This window comes from Takifugu rubripes, chromosome 4 (genome assembly GCF_901000725.2).
Source record: "Takifugu rubripes chromosome 4, fTakRub1.2, whole genome shotgun sequence".
Lineage (NCBI taxonomy): Eukaryota > Metazoa > Chordata > Actinopteri > Tetraodontiformes > Tetraodontidae > Takifugu > Takifugu rubripes.
Window position 1 is genome coordinate 14,394,437 of NC_042288.1, and position 27,505 is coordinate 14,421,941.

A 27,505-nucleotide genomic window follows, 5' to 3' on the forward strand; every position below is an offset into this window, starting at 1 on the left:
TATTTTCCCTCTTTATACCCAGCCCGTATTTTTCCCGCCGTCTTCAATCAGTCTCCGCCGTCAACCAGTGAACGTTGAGGATTTATCGATCAGAACAACAAAAAAATGCGTTCTGCTTTATGGATCTGTGACTCTGGACCTGAGGACGGCTGTCGGGGCGTCAGTCAGCGCTCCTGTACTCAACCATCACACTTCTAATGATCGTCTCAGTAAAACAGATCGATATCAAAGTGTGGACGTGCGCTGATCAATCACCTGCTGCAACATTCCAGTCAAAATGAGCGGAGATTACCGGAGAATCCCTGAGTAGCGATGAACATATTGAATTCCCGTTGTTTTTGGTTTTAAAAAAAAAAAAAAAAACAATCTCTCAATTTGGTTGGCTGAAAATAACATTTTTAACAAATCCTTTGCGGCTAAAACGATGGAACACTGCGAACCGAGAGCGTAAAGTGAGGAGAGACAGTAAGAGCTACCCATCGATCCATGCCCTGATCTCATGTCGATAAGGACTGATACAATTTGTTCCGGGCTGTTTGGTCAGGCTTGGTAATCTAGGAATTAATCCGATTTTTGGCATGCTAATGCTTTCCTCATGCATCTTCAGTAGGGTCATTATGTAAGAGTCAATACAATCAGTCAGCTCATTCAAGCCGGACACGTGGCCAAATCTTTGTGGTCCACACTCGTCCGATTCATTAATGCCTCTGAAATGAAATTCTGACTTGTAATGCCCTCTTTCCAGCCTCTACTAATCTAATAACTGTAATGATGCAGACTTCTAAATCCAATCAGTTTCGTACAGATGCTCTCAATAGGGAGAGAAACGGTCCCAACTGGTGTGTAGGGAGACATTCAAAAAAGCCAATTTAGAGGAACGGGAACTCCTGAATATTGGGTAAAACCAGCCGAGGTTTGATTTTTACACGTGTGTATGGAAACGAAGGATTGTTACTCTGTAATTTGTTGAGAGGAAAAATCAGTGGTGCTCATTTCTTTTATGTTTCATCTCTATTTCCACCATCAATAGAGTAAATTCATTTATAAGAGCTGACACTGGCATGCTAGATGTCTGCTCATGGCAACATTAGGGTACCTTGACCACGTGGGTTCTTACATACTCCAGCGTCCTTGAACAGTCCATTATTGGTATCCTTCTGAGGACATTTTTGGTCCAGTTTCTGTTTATTCAGATGTCACGATGTCGCGGTGTTTTTTTTTATTTTTTTAGAAAGTGTACATGTGTTGTGAAGAGGTAACAGCTTTCATATTTCTGTTTTTCTGTTGGGTGCTCCTGATCTTCACTTTTCCCAGAGTTGATAGGAGAAAAAAGATCATCCACAAATGCATAAATATGCAATGTTAAGCAGTGATATTTGCCAACTGGAGCCGGTTCCTATTGCAAGAACATGCCGTTCCCTTTTGCCAGGTAATATCAAAAGGCAGACTTTGCTTTTAACTGTATTTCTGAGAAGTTCTGTTCCCCTGACAAACGTATTATCTGAGATTCCTGTGGAGTGAGAACAGAAGCATACCCCTTCAAAATAAAAGCATAAATCTCTCTTTTCATTTTCAGTAGCAATATGACTCACGTCGAAGCCCGATGATTCTTTAAACATGTCCAATCCGATTTCTAAGATCATGGCGATGGGTGAGACAGCAAAGATGGAGTCAAAGCAAGACGATAATGGCGGCCGGCGACCTCGGGCGGGACTCAAACCCTGGTCGCTGAGGCAAAGACCCTTGATGTGGCCTTGCATTTCTATTGCTCCTTTCAAGTCCTCTGACTCCTCAAATCACTTTACAAGGCCTGCCACATCCATTCACGCACGCCCACGTGCACACTCTCACACACAAACACACCCAGAATACATTTTTCTCTTGAACATGGTTACATGATTCTCTTTCTGGCTCAATTTGCCAAGTGTCCCTCCCTTCTGCATTACAATTAATATACAGAGGTTTTACTTGAAGCGACCAGTTTCCTCTGATTGGGAAATGAGAACTAGACAGTCAGTAGGTTTCCACCACATTTGGGGAAAAAAAATCTACCTCAATCTGACTATAACTGACAGCTGAAATGAATGTAAAGGCGTTAGTCTGACTAATATCGAGTCCTCCTTATCTGGCTAAAACACCCAGATAATCCGGCATGTAGTTACCTTAATCTGAGTTTAACTAGACAATACATGTGTGCATGTTCCACAATCCCGGTCCTGTTGTTCGAAAAGCCACATAGGTCACCCAGAAAGGTGGACATATTAACGCGCTGAAAAAAGATGCATGTTATTTGATTTTCTCTATTGAATGCAAACTGGAACAAGGAAAGAATTCTGCAGAGATGCCAATGTCTAATTTGGAGTGTAGCTCGGCGAAGCTGTGCATGTAAAGGCCAAGACTTGGTGCGTTCGTCTTGGTAAGATCTTCTGATGCTTATCACCTTCTTTTGGTTCTCTCAGCAGCTCTACTATAGTGATCACACATAGTGAATTTGATTTGATCTGACATTGTGACTCTGTTTCCACAGAACGTCAGAAAACAGCTTCTTCCACTGGTTTACATTCACACATTACTTGTGCTCCTGGAGAATATTGACCAGAAAGTCTGGCAGAGTGCGGCGCCAATCAGAGGTCGAACTTAATCGTAAATACAGTAATCTCTGTCTCTGGGGAGAAGGAGGCTCTCTTTACTAAAATGTAAAGCGAGAATACATGTGCGAGTGCCATTAAGAGACCAACCTTATATGAAACACATTTAGTATTTTATGAATATCCAAAAATGGTTAAAGGAAATTGCTGTGAAAAACCCCCGCAAAACATCATTGTTTAAGTGGAACTGCCAAGAATCCAGTGTTTTCCGTGCGCCCTGCTTGTTGGAGTGTGTGTGTGTGTGTGTGTGTGTGTGTGTGTGTGTGTGTGTGTGTGTGTGTGTGTGTGTGTGTGTGTGTGTGTGTGTGTGTGTGTGTGTGTGTGTGTGTGTGTGTGTGTGTGTGTGTGTGTGTGTGTGTGTGTGTGTGTGTGTGTGTGTGTGTGTCCTTTTCTTGATTCTCTTGTTCTCTTTGCTGTTTTTATTCTTTGTGAGGCACTTTGTGCTACCTAGCGTATGAAAAGTGCCATATAAATAAAGATTGATATGTGAGTTGACTGATCACGGAACACCAGCCAGCTTCCAGCAGAATTCAGTGACTGATTGCGCCACATTTGCTGGGGACACGAGTCCACAATCAAGCAGGAGCCGTTTTCATGTGTGAAAGAAGTGTGCCAATAAGAGCTCCGCTGCACGGGTTAGCACGTCTGTGACTTGTCCTCCCTTAAATCCTCTACCTCAGTTCACCAAGAGTCCGCGCAAAGTGACATTTTAAAGAATGGGTATGACACGGACCCCTCTGATCAACAAATAAGAAGCTAAAAGCTGCTGTGCTGGTGATGCTGAAAAGTGCACCTCAACCTTATCAGTCGTTCGGGGTCTTCAGCGCGATCAATGAATCGATGCCAGCAGTTTTACAAGCCTTATCTGCGAAGTTGGTGCCATAAATGCCGCTGGATGGATGTTTGTGGAGGTAAAGGCGCTGTCTAAGGTGCTGCATGCAGCCCCTCCCCGGCATACATCACTGTGGGACACGTGATCGCCTCCGTCTGAGGCTCCTGACAGTCGCTGGATGAGCTGAACGGAGGAGCCAGATTGCACATTCTCATCCACAAAGAGGACTGGATGTAAGCTCCGCGCACTCTGCGCCACCGCTGGCTTGGTTATTTAATCTAAACCAGGGGACAAAGTTGCAGGACGAACTGTCTCAGGTAAATTCTGGCTCTATAACCCACCCCCCACAGCCCCAGGATGTAGTTTGGTTCAATGAAATTGAGTTCGAATGAAGCAGAGCAGTTCCTCTGATGCTGCGATCAAAGCCGATCTCCGCGTTCAGGGTTTGTTGTGCAGGATTTCAAACGGAACCAGCAGATGGACTCTGGTGCGCTCCAGGAGCTCGGTTCGGGAGGTTTGACGGCCGATTTTTAGGTATTTGTTCCTCTGCGTAAACTGTTCAGAGTCCCGTGAAAGTGTAACCCGATTCCGAGGCGGTGGGAGAGTGCGCGGATGAAGGCGCGGAGCGGTGCGCCCCGAGCAGCTGTCATTCCGGCGGAGGTTTTGAGCGACGTGATGGATGAGACGGGGTCCCATTTTGACGTTAAATGTCCCGCGAAGCGTTCGACTTTGCTGAGGCTGATCTCACGCAGGCTTTCGCGATGCACATTCGCTGGCAACGACGTTCCAGTGGGTTTATTCAAAGCGCAACAACCCGAATGACGATGCGCGCGTCGGTCTCGTTTTGTCCTCTTCGCGTGTCAAATGTGGCGGTTTAAAACACCCCCTTCCGTTGTGATGCTATTTTTTTATTTATATTTTTTACGCCTTTGCGGCCGCGGAGGTTGAGAGGACCCAGTTTCTTTGGATGAGCACAGTCCGGGGTCTGCTTGAGACCCCATTGGCAGTCTGAGAGGTTCGCTCTGCACAAACCAACTATTGTGAGTCAGATGACGCACTTTTCCCCCCCTGCGTGTTTGGTGTTTCAAGAAAGGCGTGACAAGCGTCTGCTGCTCATCGGAATGCTGCTGAAATAGCGCGTCTGAAGAGGAGAAAAGTTAAACAGATCGGAAGCAGAAGTCGTTTTGACTTAAGGTGGGACGGAGCCCTTCTAATTTATGTTGAGTCCTGCATGAATATGTATTTTGCCGGTGTGATGGTTGAATTTTAAAAGCCTCGGTGAGGAGGGGAACAGGGAATCCAACCTAGTCTTCTATGTGTAATAACACGTTGGCTCCACCAACCGCTGCTTCCTGGAAAGCTCTGCTGATATGGCTCCTTCTTGTTGAAGTGCTTGGGTTGTGCAGGTTCGGCCAGAGTGGATTTTGGAAACTGATACCTTGAAAATGCTGATCCAGTGTTACATTTGCTCTTCTATTGCAGAGCGCTGTGGGACCGAGGACTGCCTTGACAGACAGGCAGCTTCTTTTGCTGAGCTTATCAGCCAATGCGGCTCCATATGGCTTTTTTTTGTCATCGCTACAGAGGATGCAGAGTGGAAAGCCCCGAGCAAAGGCTTGCAGTTCTCCGCCAAAGAATGCTGGCATGAGCGTGAAGATTAAAGCTGCCATTTCATCTCAAGTGAAACCGTGCACACTCTAACTAGCACCAGAAGGGACACTTCCATAATTACATAAATTAGACCGAGTGTGCCCAATGGATATTTGAATCCTCGCCTTCGCTTTAAATAGCCATGGCAGAGAGGACCTTTAAGCATTTCACTTCCTGTCTGTGTGAAAAGTGAAAGGTTTGGCCAGCGGCCTGGGGGGGTGCGAAGTAATGGTATGTGCTCCAGGAAATAAGAGTTGGCCAAATCTTCTGCTATATAAAGAGGCAGAAAACATGGATGCCGTGTCCTACGATGCATCGGCCCAGTTCTTCATGTAGTCAGTCACTTTTAAAACAGGCCAGTCTGAATCTTCACCAACAAATTCCCAAAGTGAAGTCTTTCCCTCCGCACGTCTGAGCAACTGCAGTGGCATCATGGGTCTGCAGAAGCCACGTGGCGCCCAGGTCTTCTGGGTGGGTCTGCTTGTTTGCTGCCTTGCGGAGACGGCCTCTTCTTTAGAGTTCACAGGTGCTGAGGGGCAGTGGGCCAGGTTCCCGGTGTGGAACGCGTGCTGCGAAAGCGAGATGAGCTTTAACATGAAAACCAAGAGCGCCCACGGCCTGCTGGTTTACTTCGACGACGAGGGCTTCTGCGACTTCTTGGAACTGCTCATCCTCAACGGCAAGCTCAGCCTCCGCTTCTCCATCTTCTGCGCCGAACCCGCCACCGTGGTGTCCGAGGCGGCGGTGAACGACAGCCAGTGGCACGCGGTCACAATACGGAGGAACTTTAAGAACACCACCCTCACGGTGGACGGCGAGAGCAAATGGAGCGAGGTGAAGTCGAAAAGACGGGATATGACTGTTTTCAGCCACCTGTATGTTGGCGGAATACCACCGGAATTACGATCCGTGGCGTTGCGTCTGACCTCGGCCGTGGTCAAGGATCAGCTGCCTTTCGCTGGATGGATATCCGACGTAAAGGTCAACGGCACAGAGTCTGTGCTGATCGACAGCGAGGAGGTCCTGCAGGACTTCTGCGGTACGGCCAACACGTGCCTGAACGGGGGAGTCTGCAGTCTGATCGACAATGAGCCGACGTGCGACTGCTCTCAGACAGGATTCCAGGGGAAGGACTGCAGTGAAGGTAAGACATCTGGATTCAGATCACACTGTAGAGTCGCTCCTCCACTCAGCCGCACCGCAGGCTGCGTTAAACAGAGCCCCCCCCCCTCATTGTAATCACTGAAGGTATACATTCGCTTCCTCTATTTGCTCTGCGTTTGCCGTATGTGCGTAACGGATCGGGAATATGGCTGTTTGTAAAGGACGTGCCTCCTACTAGGCCTCATTAGCAAACATTCAGGTGTTCTCCATCCCCAAAGGTACCTACTGTTCTTCTCAAACTGCTCCACGAGGATTAGTTGACCTATGAGGCATCATCTCCAACGGCTTCACTCAGCCACAGGAGTAAATATGATTACATTATTTGGTATCACCGTCATTATGAATGCAGCAATAAAACTACGGAATTAGCAAATGTGCTGCTAGAGGCAGCCAGTAAGATCCAAAGACTCATGATAAATATCATGTAATTAGATGTAAAGGTGCCATTATCGCCCCCGATGTAAGATTTCCTTCGAAGGACTGTTCTCTTCAACAATGCTAACGGATGACAATTCGGCTGTGTGATGGGGGGAATAAAATAAGCAGAGACGTAGCTAATCAATACACAATCACAGAAGACAGAAGATGGGCAGGCAGCCAGAGGAGCAGCAGTCAGTCAGGCCTGGGCAAAGATGATCACCCAATCTTTGGCAGCCCTCCTCAGCTTTCATCCATAAAGAATATCTATTTATCTTATCTTATCTTTTCCTATCTTATCTTTTCCTATCTTATCTTATCTTTTCCTATCTTATCTTATCCTATCTGTGTTTATTCCCAATCTAAAGCTCGTTTACTTTCATCCAAGCACATAAATCATTCATTAAGCGCGAGCTTATTAGGCTAGCATTAGATAACATACAGTAGCACTCCAGCATGATATTCCCATTTGATCACCATCAGGGACTGAGGCAAACAGATCCTTCTAATTAAATTGTCCTCTTTACATTGCGCAGGGCAGCGCTCGTTTTCCTGCTCTTTGCCTGGTTTGAATGGTTTTAATAAAACATGGCTGCTCCCCCGATCCTCCGTGAACATCGTTGCAGTTCACTGACGAGCCCGGGACGTTAGGGAGCATTAGCCATTTGTTTATTTCAGTCGCTGCTCATTAAACCATCCTGAATGAATCCAGAGCGATCAAATCTGTGGCATCAAGCTAGCTCTGTTTATGGAGGCGCTTTGTGGAATAACATCTGGAATATCGTTGTTAAACCCATTTGATTATTCTCATTCATTCACACGGTTCCACGCTTTAATCTATCGTTACATTCACGTTAAGTGCGTTGGGCTTTTAAATTTGGCAATGTTCAGTAAAGAGTAGACGCGCCATATTTCTTATCATCGGGAAAAAAGGGAAATAACCCTGACAGATCTGCATCCGCTTCCATTCGAGCAACCAATAATTGTGAATTAAAAAGCGGGATTAGGTTTCGCTGGACTGCAGCTTTGGTAGGAGCATTTCAGTACGTGTAGACAGAATTTCCTGTAAGAAAATGCTGATGGCAGCAGATCTCTGGTGTTTACCTGCAAAAACTTCAACAAAAAGGAGTTTAATGTGTTTTATGAACTGACCAGAGTCTGCACTTAGCAGCTGAATGGTCTGACACATTGTGGCCTTTTGGAGCCACAGCAAATGGATGTTTTTGTAAAGTTAACATAGCGTAACCAGAAATAGTCCCCCAGTGGTGTAAACATTAGCCGTGGCAACACAGACAAATTCCACAGATTTCTAGAACACATTTAGATTTGTGCCGAGGAGTCTATTGTTATACGATGTTTTCTAAAAGTTCCCATACGTGTGTAGTTGAGTTTTTGTCGTGCGGCGTCACAGAAGACAGCCCTGAAAATGGCTGGCACAGACAAGTCAAGAGAAGGCCTGTCCACCTCTGTTAGCCAGACAGACGGAGCTGTGGGAGACGCTGTGCGAGCTGGCACATCAGCTCAGCATCGCCCTCGTTGGCTGACATCAGACCGGGAGGAAAGCGTCCCGAATCCCCTCTTTTCACTCTTCATTCCCTTTGTTCAGCAGATAGATCTACACCCTTTAGTTTGGTTTAAGTTTGTGAAGGAAAGGGGGACAAAACCGTCCTCATGCAGAACTAGTAGATCCCAACGTGAATTAATGGTGATGTTGAGCTTAGAATCCTGCATGAAGAGCTTTTAAGAAAGGTTGAATATTGGTAAGAAATGGGGAAAACATCAAAGGAAACCATCGATTAAAACAAGTGTGCCCAACGCAATACCAAGGATCAAAGTTATTACCCAAAAATAATTATCTACTGCCTACACACACACACACACACACACACACACACACACACACACACACACACACACACACACACACACACACACACCTGCAAAGTACAGTTTCAGGACAAATTGACATTGTTTTTGTGCTGTTTTTGTTTGGCTTGGCTTCATTGTCTTTTCTGCTGTTTGTTGCAACATCATTACCTTTGTTGGCAGCGATGTTACCGCAGTAACGGTTACCGCAGTAACGCAGCGGTAGTGCTGAGTACGATGACATTTTTGTACTATTGGTGAACACCTGGGGTGAGTGACAGCAAAGACACAACATCAATGAATAAGACTGTTGTGTAGCAGCTGCATATAAATCAAACACAACGACAAAGCTGATGAATGTCTTTGCTTGGGATCATCTCAGTGTCTCCAATCTCTTCCGTTATTTGCAAACTCCCGACTAAATGTGACCGTGACGACAGTCCTGACTGTATTTTTGTGGGGCTTTTCCCTCGCAGGCCGACACACATTTATCAAAATTCAAACATAAGGATGGAATTTACACACCTGCGCTGTAAAGTGGAGGATTGTACTTTAACTGTAGGGGTTGGGGATCAAACCAATGACCAATGACCTGCAAATCCTCAAGAACTGAAAATGCAGAAGATACTGAAAGAATATTCGAAGCCATTGAAACACGTTGTATGTATGCTAGCAGCTAAAACAGCATCGTTTATTGGAACAGCCATAAAATATCACTAAAATTGATTCCGTTTATCTTCTATTGAACCCTGAAATGGGTCAACAACAGGATCAAACTCTAGCTGGAAGGAGATCATATTGAGCGCAGCTAAACAGTAGATGAACTACCGGACATCTGCGTGCTCATTATTTACATTTTGTGTTTACACACTGTCATGGAGGAGAAACTGCATGAAGTCATCGGACACCACAACATCAGGCGTGAAGCACCTCTGTCCAATCTACAGGCTGTGTGAGGAGCTTTGCACTCCTTGGTGATTAGAGATGATCTAAAATACAGAGATCCTTATGTATTACATATATATTACATATTAATGGCTCCAGCTTCACATTTAAGGTACAGGTTTATAGTTGCATGTGCTCTATCCAGCCCATCATCAATGATGGCTGCTCAAGCCCGGGCGGCTCCAAAATGGTCCGAGGCCTATTTTGCATGCTTAGGAAGTGGAATGGAGGGATTCCAGAGAGGGGGGGATCAGGATAACAGCTATGTGCAGGTGCAGAGAGCGTGCACGCTCCGGTTGTCACAGTCAACGGAGGCGAACAAACACGCAACACTTTAAAGATTCAAGACAAAATCCCTGGTGGTGCAGCTGAGACGTGATTTCTTCGCGGTGAATCTTGTCAGCGTCACTTTTGTGGGGCTTAAGAACGGTTGATTGGTTCACACGCTAAACACGGCATCTTTTTAACGCCCTCTAAATAGAAAAATATTGATCCGTGATCGGGCTCAGACTCCGGCCACCTCTGTAAATATGAGATAAATACTGCGCTGATGGACTGCTGAAGAATCTCAGAAGTATTTGGCTTTCATATCACATTATTTAACGTGCGTAAAGTGAAAAAGGCACCGAAACAGTTGATCTCCCGAGTAAATAAAAGCGACTGCCTGAATTTGCCAGGGGGATTTTTCATCATGTCTTTTACTTGAAGTGAGCCAAGGTGAAGATAGTTGGTGCTAACCTCTTCACACCAATTGTGCGTTACTCACTGCCTGGCACCTTTTGCACGACCATGTGTGACACTATTTTATATAAAACACAGTAATGTTGAACTCACTCAGTTACTCCAGGTGGGAATGAACACAACATCTCACCTTTCTGGCTAACTTTCCATCGCAGCCAGTACAGAGATTGAACTGTTGGACTCCATCCCATAGGTTCGCCTCCATACTCTTCAATAGAATTTGCATAAAATGATTTAAAAGCTTTTGATCAGATGGAAGGATTACAGGATTTGCAGCCAGACCCGTCGCCTCTCTCCTGTCCGGCTTCACGTAGCCCTAATACACACATGCGCACGTAAATCCTCCTGATCGGTTAGAACAATTACTAAAATGCTTTGTTTACGCGGGCAGCAAGTTGCATGGATCTGCTCCCTTGTTTCTCATTAAGGAAATAACATGGGCACGTGGCAGGGCTCCATGTTTTATCACGATAAAATGGAGTGATGTTTATTTCACTGCACATTAGCTAAACATAACTCAGTCCCTGGTTTGGAAAAAAGGGGGGGAAAAGTAGGGCAGATTTAAGCCAAGGCTGCGAGCACATCCATTCATTTTAATATTTCATATTGTGCATGATGTGATTCAAATAAGTTACCCTGGCTGCATGAAGTAAATAAACATTTTCCTGCCCTTTAACATTATAATGTCCTCTAAAGGTGTGAGAGGTTTAAAAAACACTCAAATTAATGTGCTGCTAAAGGAGCTGTCATAAAGGAGCCGCATGGCTGCTTTGTCCAGCTGTCAGTGTCACCACAAGGGAAAATACGTCCCACCGTGTTCAGCGAGGACATGAACGCAGGTTCACTGAGTGTTGTGGTGGAAACAGACTCCACGTTATAGTAAGTGTTGAGACAGACGGACGGGCAGACAGACAGACGCAGAGATAGAGTTGCTCCGTCTCCAAACGTCCAGCAGCATCGCAGAGAAAAAGCAGATTAATCGTTTACGGCTGTCTCCAAGTCCAGAGACAGATATTGGGATCAAAAGATTAGCGGGATTTTCTCTGAGGATTGTTGCCTTGTTTAAATACAGCCGCTCCCGACTGTCAAAGGGTGTTGGGAAATTCTTTGACACCAGGCTCCTCCTTCAGCGGGATCCGTCCCGCGGCGCAAATAAACACATCGTACACACACCCGAAGAGCCACGTCACGCTCCCATTGGGGTTAATCTGGTCCCTGTCGAAGTGATCAGCTGGCGTGGGGAGTTTTAAAACGTGTGTGTGTTGTTCTTTACATTAAATGTTGACAGGTTCTATTACAACCAAGCATTTATTCTTTAGATTTGAATCTAAGCTCAATGGTCTTTATAGGCTTTACATTAATCTGTAGCTGTAGCGATCATTCCCCTTATAAATATATAGTTCTGCTCATCGTTAAGAGTTAACCCTAACCTCTAACCCTAGATTTACAGAATCCACCTTTCCCTGCGTTTCAAAGGGAGGGATGCAGCTTGTGGTTAGCTGTAGCGCTCAGCTGTATTTACTACTGAATGTGTTGTAATAATACCTTAATAACATGATCTTTAGCGCGCCTCGACTGATAGGGATTTGTCTCACGTCAGCCGTCATGTGGCCCGTTTAACCACATGTGTGAGACGCTTGTTTGGTTGCCAACGCGGCCCGCTCATGTCTGTGATGTGTCAGAGGAGACGGAAGGATCGAGTCCGCATATTTAATAGTATCCAAGACTTTTCAACTGTAGGATTAAGGGTGTTTAGCAGCGCGTTGTGAGCTGCACTGATTATCCCTGAAGGGTAGCGATGTCTTCACATCTGCTCCCACAATTCGCCCTGTTTCTTCATGAGAAAAACCAAATGTTCCTGGTTTCAATGGCATGTTTGAGTCCTCGGCCTGTGTTTAAGTTACTGGTATAAAAACTGTAAACTACAAACACACGGCTGAGTTTCTCCCCATAGCACTTCATTTCAGCTCCAGCTGACAGGTTGAACAGCCATAGGAGAGACCAAGCCTGTACAACAGTAGCTGTCTGCCAGCACTGTAGAGTAAAAAATACTGAGTTATGATAAAACTCAACATTCTTTGATCAGTGAGCCCCCATTCGTTACAAACCGACCTCCAAGTTGGCAACAAAAAGGAAAGAGAAGATGTCAAAAGTGACAAAACTCTGGACAAACAGACACCATGTTTCAGGCCTCCAGGCTGCTCAGCGGGGAAAAAGAGATGAGAGTTCCAGGTCGGCAGCCATTTTAACTGTTTAATCACCCCCCCTGCAAGGTGCAGCCATCTTCCTTCTGACGGTCCCGCTGACACCTGGAGAACCACGCAAATGTGAGAAAATTGCTGCTAAAGACAAAACGTTGAGAAACATATGATCGCATTCATTTGTGCAGCTTTTTAGCCCGGGCGACACCGTTGAAGCTCTTTTTTTGTATCTATAGCTTAGCGTGTACCGGAAACACAGAAATATAATACAGCAAAATCAGGATTATTGGCAAAAAAACATGTTTGATTAACATCCTGCTCCATTTCTAATAAACTTGATTTTCCACAATATTTCCAAGATCAATGAAATCAGAAGAAGAAATAGAGATAGAAAAAAACGGTCTCAGTTAGGTGGAGAAGGATCTCAAATTGGTTTGAATGTTTTCTAGTTGCTTTGTTAAAAACAACTGCGGATCCGGATGACCTCATGAAAAGATGTGAAAATGTGGCCCAGCTTGGCCGATGAGAGCAGGAATTGTGCAGTGAAGCTGCAGCTGAGGGAGCTATCAGATTTCATCAGAGTGGCTGGTGGCTGCAGCCGTTTCCTCTCTCCGCACTCTCACTGGTGCTGGAGGTGGATAACAAGGGTGGTGGCGAGCTCCGTATCGCCGGCTCTGGCAGAGAGATGCATTAGGATCAGGCTGTGGTACTAAGTGGTGAACCCTTGCTGATTCTCATTACTCTTGATTTGCACCAAGTTGTAACTGAACAGCAGATCGATCCCGGGGAGGGATGACCTTTACTGTAAGAAGTTTGCATTTTCCCTTAAAGAGGCTCTGTCCTCGGACAGTTACACGAGCCTTCCGCCAATCTGCAAACCTGTCTTTGTGTTTATATGCTAATTTCAACATTTCCAACAGAATCAAGGGATTTTTCAAAGCAAGAGGAGTTGAGCCGCCATCATTTCCTGTAGTACCACATATTACCTGTAGGGGATCGCCTTTATATAGGTCCCTCTATATAAATATATGAAACCATATATGATGAAGCAGCAGCCCAGACAGTTGTGGTCACGACAGAACTCCAAGCACGGTTAGCGTGCACCACGTTCAGCTTTCAAGCCTTCTCAGCCCAGTTCTGACTCACTCTGGCTGGAATGACTGTTATTAAGTCCACCTGTGAATTTGCTGCAGTGAGAGGTGGAAACGTCCGACGTGGAAGTGTTTCATTATGCCGTAAACATAAGAGATCACTGCCTCGCGACTCCTCCGATTACAAAACATCCAAATTACAGCCACACAACAGCGGCTATTAGGTCATTAAGCAGTAATTAGCGGCACCACTGGCGCAATTTTGGGCTTTTTTTGAACACAGTTGGCAAAGATGGCGCGTGCTGGCTGCTGACGTGCTGCCCCATCACGCCCCTTTGCCGCCATCAGCCTGGGCGGTCCTCTGCAACACCTCTGAATGTAGTCAGAAGGAGTTTGTGGCGCGGCGACTACGATTGTTCTTTAAATTCACATCATGAAACAGCAGCCAGGGGATATTGCATTAATTTCCTCGGCGGGCGCGTCGTAATCCTCGCTCGACGCTGTCATATAAACTGCCCGGAGCTTGATGATTCTCGTTTGGAACCGCTTCAGTCTCAATACCACCGAGTCATTAGCGCGACGCAGAAAGAGGCACATTTCTGAGCGTTTAAAAGTGCGTAACAAAGCAATCGGACACAGAAAAAGAGGATATAAGCAGGGCAAACCCAAATCAAAGAGCCTGTATTTCATAGCATAGCAGAAATTCTTTATCTTCGCCCGCCTTGGCGCGCCACTGACCATCACAGGTCACAGTCGAGGCCCACGCGACCGATGTGCGAAGCATTTTTAGCGCAGCGTTAGCAGCACAATAGCGCTGCCGTCACTCTGTCCGGAGGATTAAATGGATTTGCGTCTTTGGATTAGTGACCAGCTGGGTACATTTGTTAAAGTAACTGTGTGTTCACGTGTGTCCGTGTTTCAGACCGATAGGTGGCCCGTTTTAATCATCGCTGTCAGGCGATACCGCTATTAGGAGAGAGCTGCTTTATGGCGGAGCACAATAGCACCGGAGGTGTTGACAGGCTGCACTGAAATCCTCAAAGATTGTACGCGGAGATTAGCTGTTACTCAGACTGGAGCCTGATAGTTCTCTAAAGGAATTAGGTCTCATCCTGGATAATTACAGGACGGCAATCAGGACTTTTAACAGAGGAGTTGAGGTTTGGGGTGGTGGGCAGGAGCTTGGGGTCGGGGTCCTTCTGCTCTTCTCTGCCTGCAGCTGTCGGCTTCACGCTCGCCTCATGACAATGTTCATTTCTTTCCTTTTTTTTTTTCCAGAGATGTGCTTTTCCTCATCAAACTGATGCTTTGTGAACAAACTGCACCTCTTATCATCGTTCACGTCACCGTCGGTGGCTGCCCGAGCTGCTGAAAGCTATTTACCCAGAATGCTGTGCCAGTAAATTCTTTTTAAAAAAGGGAGAAGAAGGAAATTAAGCCATCCCAGTTCAACATGGGAGGAGGACGTGATGAAAACGAATCCACAAACATGGGGCGATGTGTAATTTGTTCACAAAACGAAAACAGGCTGTTTTTTTTTTTTTGTGTGTGGTTTTTTGTGCATGGTCTCATTTGGAAGGGCAGCCAGTTGCTGGTGGTAAGTTCTGGGTCAAACAATCGCTTGAATCTGGGCAACAAACTGTTTTCAAGAGGTAGGAGTCCAATTATGGGGTGGAAACTGGGCCAAAAGGGACCACAAGCCGACTCCTGTGTCCCTGGCATCGGTTCCAAACATCCAGTCACGTCCTTTCATTTTGATTTTAGACCCCGTTTGACGCATGGGCTCTTTTCTTTGTTCCCCTCTTCATGCATCCGTCCTCAGGTGGTCTGGATCAGGGATCAGGGGTCCACTCACCAAGCTTTGCTCCTTCTGGTGGCGCTCTTTAAACCTCCATTTCATTGGTGTTGCTCGCCCACGCGCAGCCCTTCATCAGATCTGCCCGTTCTCCCCGCAGGAGCATGTTTAGACGCTCGTGTTTGCCGCCAACACCGGGGCACCAGAGTAGACCACCCCCCCCCCCACAGCCCCTGTTACACCGCAGCACAGGCGTATTTACGCAGTTCCAGACGCTCCTCCGTTGCAGCGCGTTTCATCACGCACGCTGCGTTTTGTTTACTCGGAAACCGAGCGGCGCTGCCGACGCCGTCCGCGGAGCCGGATGAGCGAAATAGCTGCTGACACCAAAGGTTACACTTTTTAAATCCAGTCGGATAAACAAAGGAGATTTACCGATGTGTAGCTGTCTCCACTGTAGACCCTCCTGAAGGGACAGGAGTTCTTTCCGGTTTTATACCCACGACCAGCCGAGACTTCAAGGTTGAATTAGCTATTCAGATATTCCCTTTCAGCTCCGTCCTGTTTTCTAGTGCACACACACCAAATACCCACATATTTAGGCCCCTGTCTGTTGTTTTTCCTCCCTCTGCGGGGGTTGAAACGGGCCACTTGCATGTGAGGTGTAATGTCTTGCCTGGTTCCAACGTGCAATGGCCAGTATCCGTCTGCATGCCGCCTAATCAGCGTCTTCCTCTCTCTCTGTGCCTGTTTGTGCTTCCAGAAGACGCCAATAATGAAGGTTGGTATTTCAGTCGCTGCCCTTCTTTCTTGCTGTGTTTTCATGTGCTCCCATGCTGCCGCGGCCGAGGCGACGGATGCTTTCGCTGCTGCCGGTGTCCGGTGAGAGGGATTAGCGGCTTTTAGCAGCTTCTTTTTTGTTGCTCTTTGTGCTACGTTGCGCCGGGTGTTCGGCAGGATATGATAAGTACATTAAAAGGCCATTCACACAACTCTGTTTCAACATTAACACTGAAAACACAAGATTTCACAAGTGTGTGAGAAAATGGGTTAAAATGTGAATTCAAAGACTTCTTTTTAGCTCCAGTGTTGAAGCTGCCGTGCTACCATCTTAGCATGAGGCAGCACCTTCCTTCTAAAGCATTCTGAGGGGGAAGATTCATCCATAATTTACTGCAGCAGGTTACAGACTGTGAAGTGGGGAAAAAAGCAGCCAAGCACAGACAAAATGAGCCGGATCCTAACGAACCAACAGCCCGATTTGATTCATGCCGATATCGTTCAGTTCAGCTGAAAACCGGGAGGCTTCAAAAGACAAAAGGGGGCACGAACCTTTTCAGACGGGCCGAAAGAGGAGGTAAAAATAGGACCTTTGACCGTGCTCGTGTTTAAAGCTCCCCCGAGGGGGGTCTTGTCTATCACAGGGTGGCGGTGAATTTAAATATCGGAACTATGACGAGTAAGTGACGGATGACGCATCGCAACCAGCTCCGGTTGACTGAATGCTCATCGTGTCGATCCCTGTCTGCGTCCTCCTCTCTCCCCGCTCTTTCCTCTCCCGACGCTCCCTCGAGTAACACAGACATCTACTCTGCACAAGATGCCTGCGTGTTGGTGTCACACAGCTTCCCACAATCCCTTGTTCTCTGCTGACTGTGCTCTTGTTTTCCTTTAAGGTCTGGCACACCTGATGATGGGCGACCAAGGTATGAACTCTGCTCCTTCTTCCCTCCACTCCTTTACTGTCCCTTCTGCTTCAATCCCCTCAGATACGAGCGACCATTTTGTTTTCAGTGACCCAGTTGTTTAATTCATCATTCTGTTTGTTTCGGATTCCTTTTTTGGGGGGCTTGTTTCTCCACTCTCACGCTGCCGTGTGGGTCTCTCATCAACATCTAGCTCAGAGCCTGATATTTTACGGTGCTCATGTTTCTCATGCGGGGCCTTCAGCATGTTGGGATGTTACAGTGGTGGAAAGCAGCAGGTTCCCCCTCCTCCTCCTCGCCCATCCTGCTCATCTGTCTGGGCTTCTGTGCATGCTGCTGATGTTTGCAGAGCGGCTCCGTCCACTCCATCGCTCATCTTCCCATTTGTTCGGCTACTGGGAGGATGTGAGGCGTCGTGCTTCCCTTCCGCCGTGCGCGCTCCTCATTCTGTCCCTAATATGTCCAAGTCCTCCAGCCTCCTTCTCCTGCCGCCTGTCCTCTTCCGAATCGACCGTGACATTTACCGGTGTCTCCTCTCCTTTTGTTCCCCCTCTTTATTTTGTATGGAATCTGCTTTCTTCGTGGAACATTTCATCAAATCGCATAGGTAAAAACAAAGGTACCTTTTATTTTTAAAAAATTGTCTGAATTGATCGAATTATGACGACAGTCTTTTCCGGCTTTATATACTCATGCTGAATGAGGTCTATAAAGTCTTTTTTTCTGTCGAACATTTCTAAATAATAAATGAAAGCTCTTCAAGGTAGGTGCCACTTTGCATTCACACATAAAAGCCGTCACATTTTCCCTCTTTTTTTTTTTACCTCCGTTTTATGCATGAGAAGCATAAACGCGGCTCACATTAAAACACAATCATCGCTGTCTCAGACCCAGCACCCCACCTCCACCACGCAGGGGTAACTACCCTCTTTTTGCTCAAATGATATGTTTGGGGGATTGCGGGTGAGGCCTGGCAGTGTTGCGGGCCTCCTCTCCCGGCTGTGAGCTTCACGTCTTCTCCCTGAGGGGTAAGTGGACTTCTGATCTTTGCTATTTGACTTTCCTCCTCAGGGCAGAGAGGGGAAGCTTGGCTTCTAAGGTCCCTGCTGAGCATTCAAGGTAAAACTTCAATTTCTCTCCCCCCCCCCCCCCCCCCCCCCCCCCACTTTGGTAACTGTAGCCAAGCCACATGTAGCAACTCATCGTTAGCTTAGCAAACATGAATGAAGGAATGTTGCTTTACTTCAGTTGCTAAAGCTAAAGTGTTCACTTTTTCATTCAAATGTGCGTCTGTTCCTTTTTTTGCTTGCTTTTCTGGCTTTGATATGTGCTCTGTTTTAGCATTTTATGAAAAAGGCGATGGCCCTTTAATTTAAATAGCACCTTGCCTGCTGCTAAATGCTTTTAAAAAAAAATAAATTATCACACACATGTGAAGCAACACCAGAACAGGTAAGTCTTCCAAGTGCTCTGCAAAAGTGTGCGGCTGTCTGCTTAATGTGCTTAAAAAATGAAGCTTTATGCCAGATTTTGTGCTGCACATGAACATTACATAACACACACACACACACCAAAAGATGCACCTTCATCGGTCCTGTTACAGCGACCTCATCTCCACAGGTAAGTGTCACAATTTCTCTTCGTGGTTTCACAAATGGCTGCATGTAAGGCTTTTAAAAAAAGAGCATCTTAAAAAAGATAATAATACCGTTCACGCACCGTGATGCTGATTTATTTTCTTCTGCGTGGAGTCATTTGAAACCTACTACAATCCACCCAACACCCAGCTTTGAAGCGGCAGAAGGAAAACCGCAGGGAGCGAGGGAGAGAATGCTGACGAGGCACAAATCCGAGAACGCCGCTTCTAATTTGAGCCATTGTTAGTTGTCCCCTGTGTTACAGTAAATGAAAGCTTGTCAGTCCAACGCCGTGAGGCCACACGTCCCCACACAAGCATGTGAGCTAAGAGTGAAGACGCTGGGTCTGTTTGATTTGAACAGGACACTTGCCTTTTGCTAGCTCCCCACAGTCCCCGGGGGTCATGCTAACCAGTGCAATGGTTCCTTAATGCGGATGGCTAATTTACTGTCTGTAGCTTCCAGCTGCAGCACCGTCACTGGATCCCAAAGACCTTGTTTTTCGTTTAGTGCCAGAAAACAGAACAAACAGTAGGACAAGTCATGATCCCGCTGGCGCTCGAATCACAGGCTATTTAATTGCTGTCATCATAATGAAACCGCCGTGTGCAGCTTAAGGAAAAACTGCAGGATGTGCCAACACGCTTACAGGTAGACCTGGGCTCATTCCAAATGACTGTTGTAATGTCATTTTGCAGAAATGTTTGGATTAATCACACGCTGCAGATTCCTGGGGAGGTGTCCTGGTGACAGGACTCTGCATTTGATGCTATTTGTGGTGCAATTGGTTATTTTTAGCATCGCACAGTCAGTTTAACGGTGCAAACCTTTTCCTTTTCTCTTACTAAGTCAGCAGTCAGTCGGGTCCCTGTTGCAGTCTTCAACTTGGTCACGAGGAGTTTATGGCCTGTAGCGCAACCCACCACCAGAGGGAGAGCAAGTTGAGTTTTGATTGCAAAGGCAGTGTCTTAAGGAATTCTGCAGAGTGATTTCAGATGGGAAGACATTGTACTGGAAGATGTTGGTTCCCACAGCATCCGACTGAGCTGAGCTCAGTTTGTGTGTAGGAGTGTGTTTGGGTCAGCGAAGGCCTCGCTAACATACCGTGGTATCAACTACCAATCATATAGGAGACGCTGCTGTTTGGACATACGCAATGCTGCAGAGGTCATAATGAACAAGCGTCGTCAGAGCTCTTGGCTAACTGCCTCCGCGCTCACAGCTCCGACTGGGTGGCTCCAACACTGCAAGAAAAGGGGTGTGTGTGTGTGTGTGTGTGTGTGTGTGTGTGTGTGTGTTGTGACCGCCGTTGCTCGGGATGGATATGGATCGGAGCAAAAAGCGGCTTGCGTTGGAGGAGGCTGCCTGTGTTGCCTGCGGGGCCCCGCGTGTCCCTTCTGTTTCACAGCCCGGTTGAAATGTTTGGGAGACGACAGTGAAGCGGTTGAACAGCATCACACTTGTCGGAAAAGTCGGTGTTCAGGTAGGCGTCTGTTATAGGAATAACCAGCATTGTGACAAGCGATGGGGAGATTTGTCACAGGCGCCTCTCAGTGAATATTCATGTCATTTTTAGCTTAAAGGGCCGCAGCGGGGACAGGTTGTGTTGGTTTGATGCCCGCTCTCAGGGATCAACACTGGTTTTCTTTGTTTCCGTCTGCATTTTCCTCATCTCGAAAAAAAGCCGTCGTTTTCCGCGGGAGTGATTAGATTTCTGAGTAAAACGGAGATCTGACGCAGGAGCGCCACATATTTTTAGGTTCATCCCCTTTCAACAACTTTGGCGCCTTGTGACAAGAATGCAACAGGTTCTGTCAGCCCGTCAGCACGCTGGTTGCGTCTTTATCCGACAGGTAACGCAACGTCACGCGGCGCGCATTGATCCAACAACAGATGTTGTCTCGGCGGCTTGGCGTGACGTCTGGAAGATCATCAGAGGAATTCTTATGTCTTTTTTTTATAACCCAGGAAGCAAAGCAAACAACAAACAAACACAAACTTTACAGTAGTCCCTCCCCGTCAGGATTTCCAGTTTCCAAACATGGTCGTTGCTGTAGTTTCCTGAGTTTGACTCCGCCCCTCCCCCAGAAAAACTCCCATCATCCCCTCTGATTGTCAGGACGACAGCCGCCCATCCGCGTACGCTGACGTGAACTCCGACGAGACCTACACGGCAAATTTCCATTTTTATACAGTTTTAATAAACATCGAGAGGCGCGACGTGAAAACGAAGCGCCAGCGATAATAAGATGGGAGGGGGCCCGGATCCAAGCTGAGTGGCGCCGCTCTACAGTCAGCAGCGGCCCACGGCGAGGCGCCAGATGAAGCCATCCGTCAGTGCCAGGCTCATTTTAATAAGGTGACTAAAGCTTCCAGCGCTTCCCGACTCACCGTTGTTATTGTTTTTTTTTTTTGCCTCACCTTAAAAATGTGACACGGAAGTGGCGCGAGATTAATTTAGCACTAATCCCGTCCTACCTCGTTACCTCAGAAGAAGATTTTCTCCTCTCAGCCCGTCTCCTCCGGCAGACGAGGTGTCACGTTCGGAACCTTTCAAAGTTGCCGAGAAAGTAAAAGGTGAAGGGAAGTGTTTACCCCCGTTTTATCGACTCAGCGTCACAACTTTGCTCAGACGGAGGATTTACGTCGCAGCAACAATTTCGTTTTTTTCGCATCTTTGCTGAAGATTTTTTTTATTTTTTTTGCTGAAAAGCCACTAAGAAGGGCTTTAGCATATATTTTTGCCAGCTTAAGCAAATATTGCAGCTTGCTGCCACATTTCTAAACATATCCATTAGCACAGCAGTCGTTTCAATAGAAGAGCCCCCGCTTTAAAGGCCTGTGTGGAGAAAGAAAACCCAAATTCACAGATTTGCTGTCTTATTTGCGCTCATCAGCGGACGTGAGCACGGCGCTCAGACGTTCCGACAGAACAGGAATGTGACTGAAGTCTGGCTCCCCCAAAAGCTCATGGAAATGAACGTTGATTTCACACCTTTCCATGTTTTTAAAGACTCCCAACTGTTCTCAAAGCTTCATTAACTGAGCATATTAACACATTATCAGCTCTGTTGTAGCGATGACATGAATTTGGAATTCCTACCAAAACACTCCATTTTTCAAACCAATGCTCTGTTGTAAAAACACACGAATGTGATAATTTACCGACATCACCATTAAAAACCATGAAACGAGGCTTTATCAACCGCCGAGCGGATCGTTGTTTTAGATGCTGTGCAGATATTTGCCGCGCTGCCTTGCTTCAGCTTACATCATCATCATCTGTGTGTTGTGTTTGATTGCCGCAGGTTGATATGAATCAGGTGATTGTGTCTCACTTCATTTGAATGCAATTTGAATCCCACCTAGTGTTTTGCAAATATCTGCAGAGAATTGGAACATAAGTGCTCCTGACAGAACCCAAGCTGGCAATCGCATGAGTGTCAGGCTCAGTCGTGCAGATGGCTTCAAAAGAGCCCGAGCTAAGATGGGTGCAGCTCACACGCGATTCAACGACATGCGACTAGAGCAGAAAGCCCCCAATTACACTAAATATCTAATAGATGGACGTCAGCAGCGGGTCCCGGCCTGGGGAGCTAATGGCTGTAATCCGCCTGTGCAGCCATCAGCCGTCCGTCTTTGAATTAGATCAGCGCCTCCTGTTGGTCGCCCGTCCAACATGTATGTTTATCCGTGTCTCCCTGTGTAAATTCTTGTACGTGTTTTATGATGTCGCTTGTTGCTTTAATGGTGGTCAGTTCAAGACTTGTATAATTTCGCATTTCTAATCTGAGCTGGCACGACGGTAAAAATCCCTGAAGATAATTGGCCTCACACGGAAACATTAAAAAACATGTCAAATTGGATCAATCTGCTCCTGATCCCCAAATTAAAACCTTTTTTTTTACCATTTCATGCAGAAAACCCTGCGATTGTGCATCATTTTCCATAAAAAAAATCAACGGACTCAACAGACTGATCTCTTGCTACAGTCATTTCCCAACATTCTTTTACCTTCACCAACCTTCTTTGGCCCCTCGTTGACCTCGTCGACCTCTGTCTGCCATGTTTTGGTCAATGCAGATGTTTGATAGTGAAGGTTTCAGTTAGCACACGTTAAGCCAGATGTGACACACTCTTAACTGGGAGGGGACGTCAAGCTTCCGCTGCTTTGATGAAAACAAATCTCCCTCCTGCACGGAGCAAAAATGCCTCCATACTATAAGACCTATATTAATGGTTCCCCTCTTGGCTATTTTTGCACTCCAACTCGAGCTAGCTTGACATAACTTTTTATTTTTGTCTTTGAGTTGCAAAAAATCCAGGTTTTGCGTCCATGTTTTTCAGCTAGTTCTGTAGCCGTTTGCACGTTCCCCTCGCACCTCCCGGGGGATTTTCCAGGTATTCTGGGTTCCAGGGATAGCTGGGCTCGGATTCAGCACCTCCATGACCCTGATTAGGGAAACCAGGTGAAAGATTTGGAGTGCGGCCCTCGGGGTTATTTTTGTTTTCCTAGTAAACCTAACTGGGCTGAGCTTCCTCACCGGCTTGAACTGCCCTGTAGCTACCACCCGTCCCATGTGTGCTTGGTCACAAAGAAAAGGTAATTGTAGCCACAGAGGCAGTTTTCTCCACACCAGAGATGGGGGCACACTCTGTTGCCATGACTGGGAAAACACACCAAAAAAAAGAACCGTAATTGCCTGGAGAGAGATTTGTGGTTGTCTTGACATGGCAGATTGGCAGGACTGTGCTAAAGCTCCACAGATTAGTACATTAGCACAGACTCTGTTCCTGAGGGCACGGCGAGGAAGACGCGGAGCGGAGGACTTATAAGACGGGCATTTAAGGAACGAGCACAAGGAAACAGAAGGAGAAGCACGTGGAGGGAATAAGTGTCATAAACCGGGAATATAATAGGCTATAAAAATGCAGTAGCTGAGGATCAAAATGGCACCCTGACTGCTGCCTCCCGTTAAATAATAGTCCGCTAATTTAAAAGCACCTTATGTTTATTTTCTCTGGAGTCGGGGGGGGCGCGTTGCCTCTGTCTTCTTGCATCGGCCTCAAGGCGGCTCACGGTTCCGAGCAGCTTCCCTGTCCTCTTGCAGGTGCGCCAATGGCGGCGAAACCTGAGCGTGAGATTATCAGGAACAGATATTAGCGGCGTCCCTCACACGCCGCGTGCGTTCTCTCCCTAACTAAAAGAAAGGGCAAACAAGAATGTAAAATAAAAAGGCTGGATCGATACGAACAAGACTCATCTGGCTCCCCAGGTGGAGTGGAAGGGGATCTGCTCCGGATCGATACCGCCGGTCGATGCTGGTGAGAGACTGCAGCGGCGGGGAAAAGGGAAAAGTATTCCTCCGTGCACAGAGGAGAGCGGACGAGTGTGAGCAGAAAATAGACAAAAGCCGAATACAGATGTGGACTTTTTACATCTGTGAATGTTTGTCCTCATATTCCAGCCCCTTGATCACACTGATTTCCAGCTTCTGACAATATATTACCACCTACAGTATATCTATATGTAAAATCAGAAAACAGATGGTATTATCGCGAACACACTTGTTTCCGACGCTCTCGTATACGTTACGGAGCTGCCGGATGTGTTTGTGAGGATTTGACCAATAGTTGTTGTTGAGGAGGGAACCAAACTGGTGATTTATGTGCAGAATAAGCCAAAGCAACCGCTGGTCATTTGTTTGCGAAGGGATTGTTTTAAAATGTAAATGTAATGAATAGCAAGTCAGAAATAGATGGATCGCCCCCCGTTTGCTCGGCTTTATTTATTTTTTGAGACCGGACAGGACATTGTGTTAATGTCCCCCATAATTAATGACAAATCATTGCATGGAAATAAAACACCAACTTTGTCACAAGCCCCACATTTCTGGCTCGTATTGGCACATTTCTCTCAATAGATCCCGACGTTCCGGCTTGTTAAACGTCAGCGGATGACTTTGATGGATAAATCTCATTAATAGGACAATAATTAAGAGACAGCGAAACATCCTGAGACTGTTTGGGTTTCCTTACCAACCGGATCCAAAGGGAAGTCCTCTCAGGGCTGCAGAGAGGAAATGAACAGGCTCCCTGTGGGAAATTGAATAGTCCATTTCCAATTGAATGTGACCTGAAAAATCTATTGGGGGGGTCAGTGGCAATTTGTCTCAGACCAACATGTCCCCTGGGACAGAAGCATTTTATTCTCTTTTGATATATACGAAACATTTCTTTTCTCCCATCATGCCTGGTCTTGCAAATAGGGCCGGTGGGTTATTGTCCCCCCGTTCTGAGTAAAAACAGACAATTTTTGTTATCCATCATCTTTAAGTGACACACGCTCGTCTGGCACCCGGATCAGAGGCTTCCTTCTGGATAAAACTAGCAAGAGGGTCACTGAGGTGAGAGATAACGGTGAAAAAATGACCATTAAAAGCACGCGGCCATCTTTCATAACAGCTGGATTTTAATAGTAGGATGCCCCCACAAGTAATATTTCATTTTTCCACGTCATTACTTGCCAGATAGACGAATAAACCCTCAGTTTGGACAGATTTCTAAGTTATTTGTGCGATCTAATTGTTCAACACTTTATAAAATGATTTGGTTTTTTCATGTTCCTCCTTTTCTTTCTTGGCGGAATCGCCGGCAAGAGTAGCGTAAGCGAGGAGACGCGGCGTCCTCAAAGCCTTCAACGAGCAGCAACACTTGGGCCTAAATGTGCAGATTTGCTAAATTGCCCACAGCCGGTCTGATGTGCATGCACATCATGCTCACCTTCGTCTGCGGCCTTAAAACCACCACAGTAGCTGATTTATGCGCCGATTCTCTGGCTTTAATGGGAGGCCTGTTCCCTCCTGCTCATCCCAATGTTTCTTTGTGTTAATGCACCAGAAACATCGTCCTCTCCCATTTGCTCACGTATCCCCCCCCCCTCCCCTCCTCCTCCTCCTCCTCTCTAGTCACCAGATTCAAATCACTTGTGCTTTGCCCACACATCCTTAGAGAAGGAAAACAGCAGCGGGAGATTACGTGACTCCGTTTGATCCACGGCTGCCGTATCGGCTGGTTAGCGTTGTTTTCCTGTTTGGGCCTGCGAGCGAGATCTGTTTTTTTTCATGGCGTTGCTGTTAAAATAAGTCCAAAAGATCACGGCGGCGCGTCTGAAACCCAAGTTTCACTCAGTCTGCCAGACTGTTTGGCTCAGTCAAGAGAGTCAAGGGAGCATTTAGTGTGTGTGTGTGTGTGTGTGTGTGTGCGCGCGTGCGTGTGTGCGTGTGTGTGTGTGTGTGTGCGTGTGTGTGCTGTCTCGCATGCAGAATGTCAGGTAACTTCAGGAGCCGAGCAGCTCCATGAAAACAACCGTTCTAATTTAATGAGGTTTGAGGAAAAGGACAAAAAAGTGCAACAACAGCATCTGCGTCTCGATAAAGAAAGATTTAGTGGGTCAAAGATTCTGATCAAACTTTTGTGTGATCGTCACACTCTGTGGCGGTGCGTGCGTGCATGTGTGTGTCTACAGGAAGGAGGCCATTTTCCACCCCACTGGCCATGGAGAAAGGGTCCCTTTATGTGTAAGTGATGCACGTCTCTGTGCAATATGTTGTATTTTTAGAAAGGGAGAATTGTGACGCGGCTCGTGTTATCGGACTCGTGTCTGTGCCAGACAGCACGATGCAGTCGGAGTGTTTTGCATGTGATTGCAATGTTGTGAAATACTTGCAGCATCTTTTGATGGCGAGCACAAAAAAAAATAAAATTAGCATTTTCTTCAGGAGATCAAGAGGAGAAAAAGCATCTGATGCATTAGCTTCATTTGTAATTCCTCCCAATGTCTGTGGAGTCTGGTGGAGGTTGGTGCTGATGTCGAATGTTCTAACGTGTGAACGTGAGGGAAGTGATGACTGCTCCCCTGTGTGTTCCCACATTAGATTACTAACGTTTACTGTGGTTCCCGAGCTCAGCGTCCACTTAAATGATGCACGCAGAGGCAAAAATAGTTGGAAATACTCCAAGTAGACTCTAGTAAACCTTAAAAAATCCATTATTATCACTGTAAAATGAGACCATCAGTGGTCTGAAAGGGCTGAGTACGAATTCATCAGAATTCAGAGAATTCTGTCATTCAGAAACTTGTTAACTTCCATCCGAACGCACCGATGTCGAGCTTTCAGACATTCCAGCTCCAGGTTCTATAGCAAGTCACAGCTTATTTCTTATTTCTGAGACCCAAAATCATCGCTGATGATGGACACAGGGCGCTTTTAGGAAAAAAAACAGGAGTTCCCACTTCAGAAAACCTGTTTGTGATGAATATGATGACCTGTAAATACAGCTGCTCACAGCAAGAAGGTAATTAGACAAAATCCCTAAAAATCCCCCAACTCTATTATTGATACTATTAAAGCTATATTAGTCAGGAGATCGTGGAACATTGATTGGGATCAGGCAGTATGACAAAGCGGCGCTATGTCAGAGGGACATTCTTCCACCTTAATTGAGATCACACACATTTCTCCCACTTGCTAAAATTAAATTCTGCTGACAAAAATGGCAGCTTCACCCCACAGGAAATTAAAAATCACAGTTATCTCTTGAAGAGCAGGGAGAGAAAACCTCTTTCATATCGCGGCTGCGTCTCCTCTGACATCTGGGTATTACGGGAGGGAAATTTGGACCTCAGCCCACTGATATCCCAGCAGCTCCTTTAATATTGGGCTATAACTAATTAAATAGATTATAACTGTGTGTATAAATCTCATAAATACAGCCAAATTCATCAGCCTTTTCATAAAAGCCTGATTTG

The 27,505-nt window shown here is 46.4% G+C and overlaps 1 protein-coding gene across 29 annotated transcripts in view; it reads left to right on the plus strand.

The window, feature by feature from the left end:
- The first annotated feature begins 3,637 nt into the window (after positions 1–3,637).
- nrxn1a (neurexin 1a) overlaps positions 3,638–27,505 on the plus strand; it is a 162,676-nt gene continuing 138,808 nt past the window's right edge. For 5 of the 29 annotated variants that reach the window (XM_029834601.1, XM_029834602.1, XM_029834605.1 and 2 more), the window contains exons 1-4: positions 3,639–3,797; positions 4,963–6,274; positions 17,027–17,056; positions 17,664–17,675. In XM_029834601.1, coding sequence (XP_029690461.1) covers positions 5,563–6,274; positions 17,027–17,056; positions 17,664–17,675 — 754 coding nt within the window. In that variant the 5' untranslated portion in view covers positions 3,639–3,797; positions 4,963–5,562. Of the gene's footprint in view, positions 3,798–4,104; positions 4,675–4,962; positions 6,275–16,052; positions 16,132–17,026; positions 17,057–17,663; positions 17,676–18,127; positions 18,176–27,505 lie in introns of those variants that run through there. The other 24 variants (XM_011603437.2, XM_011603439.2, XM_029834611.1 and 21 more) reach the window with 13 other exon arrangements.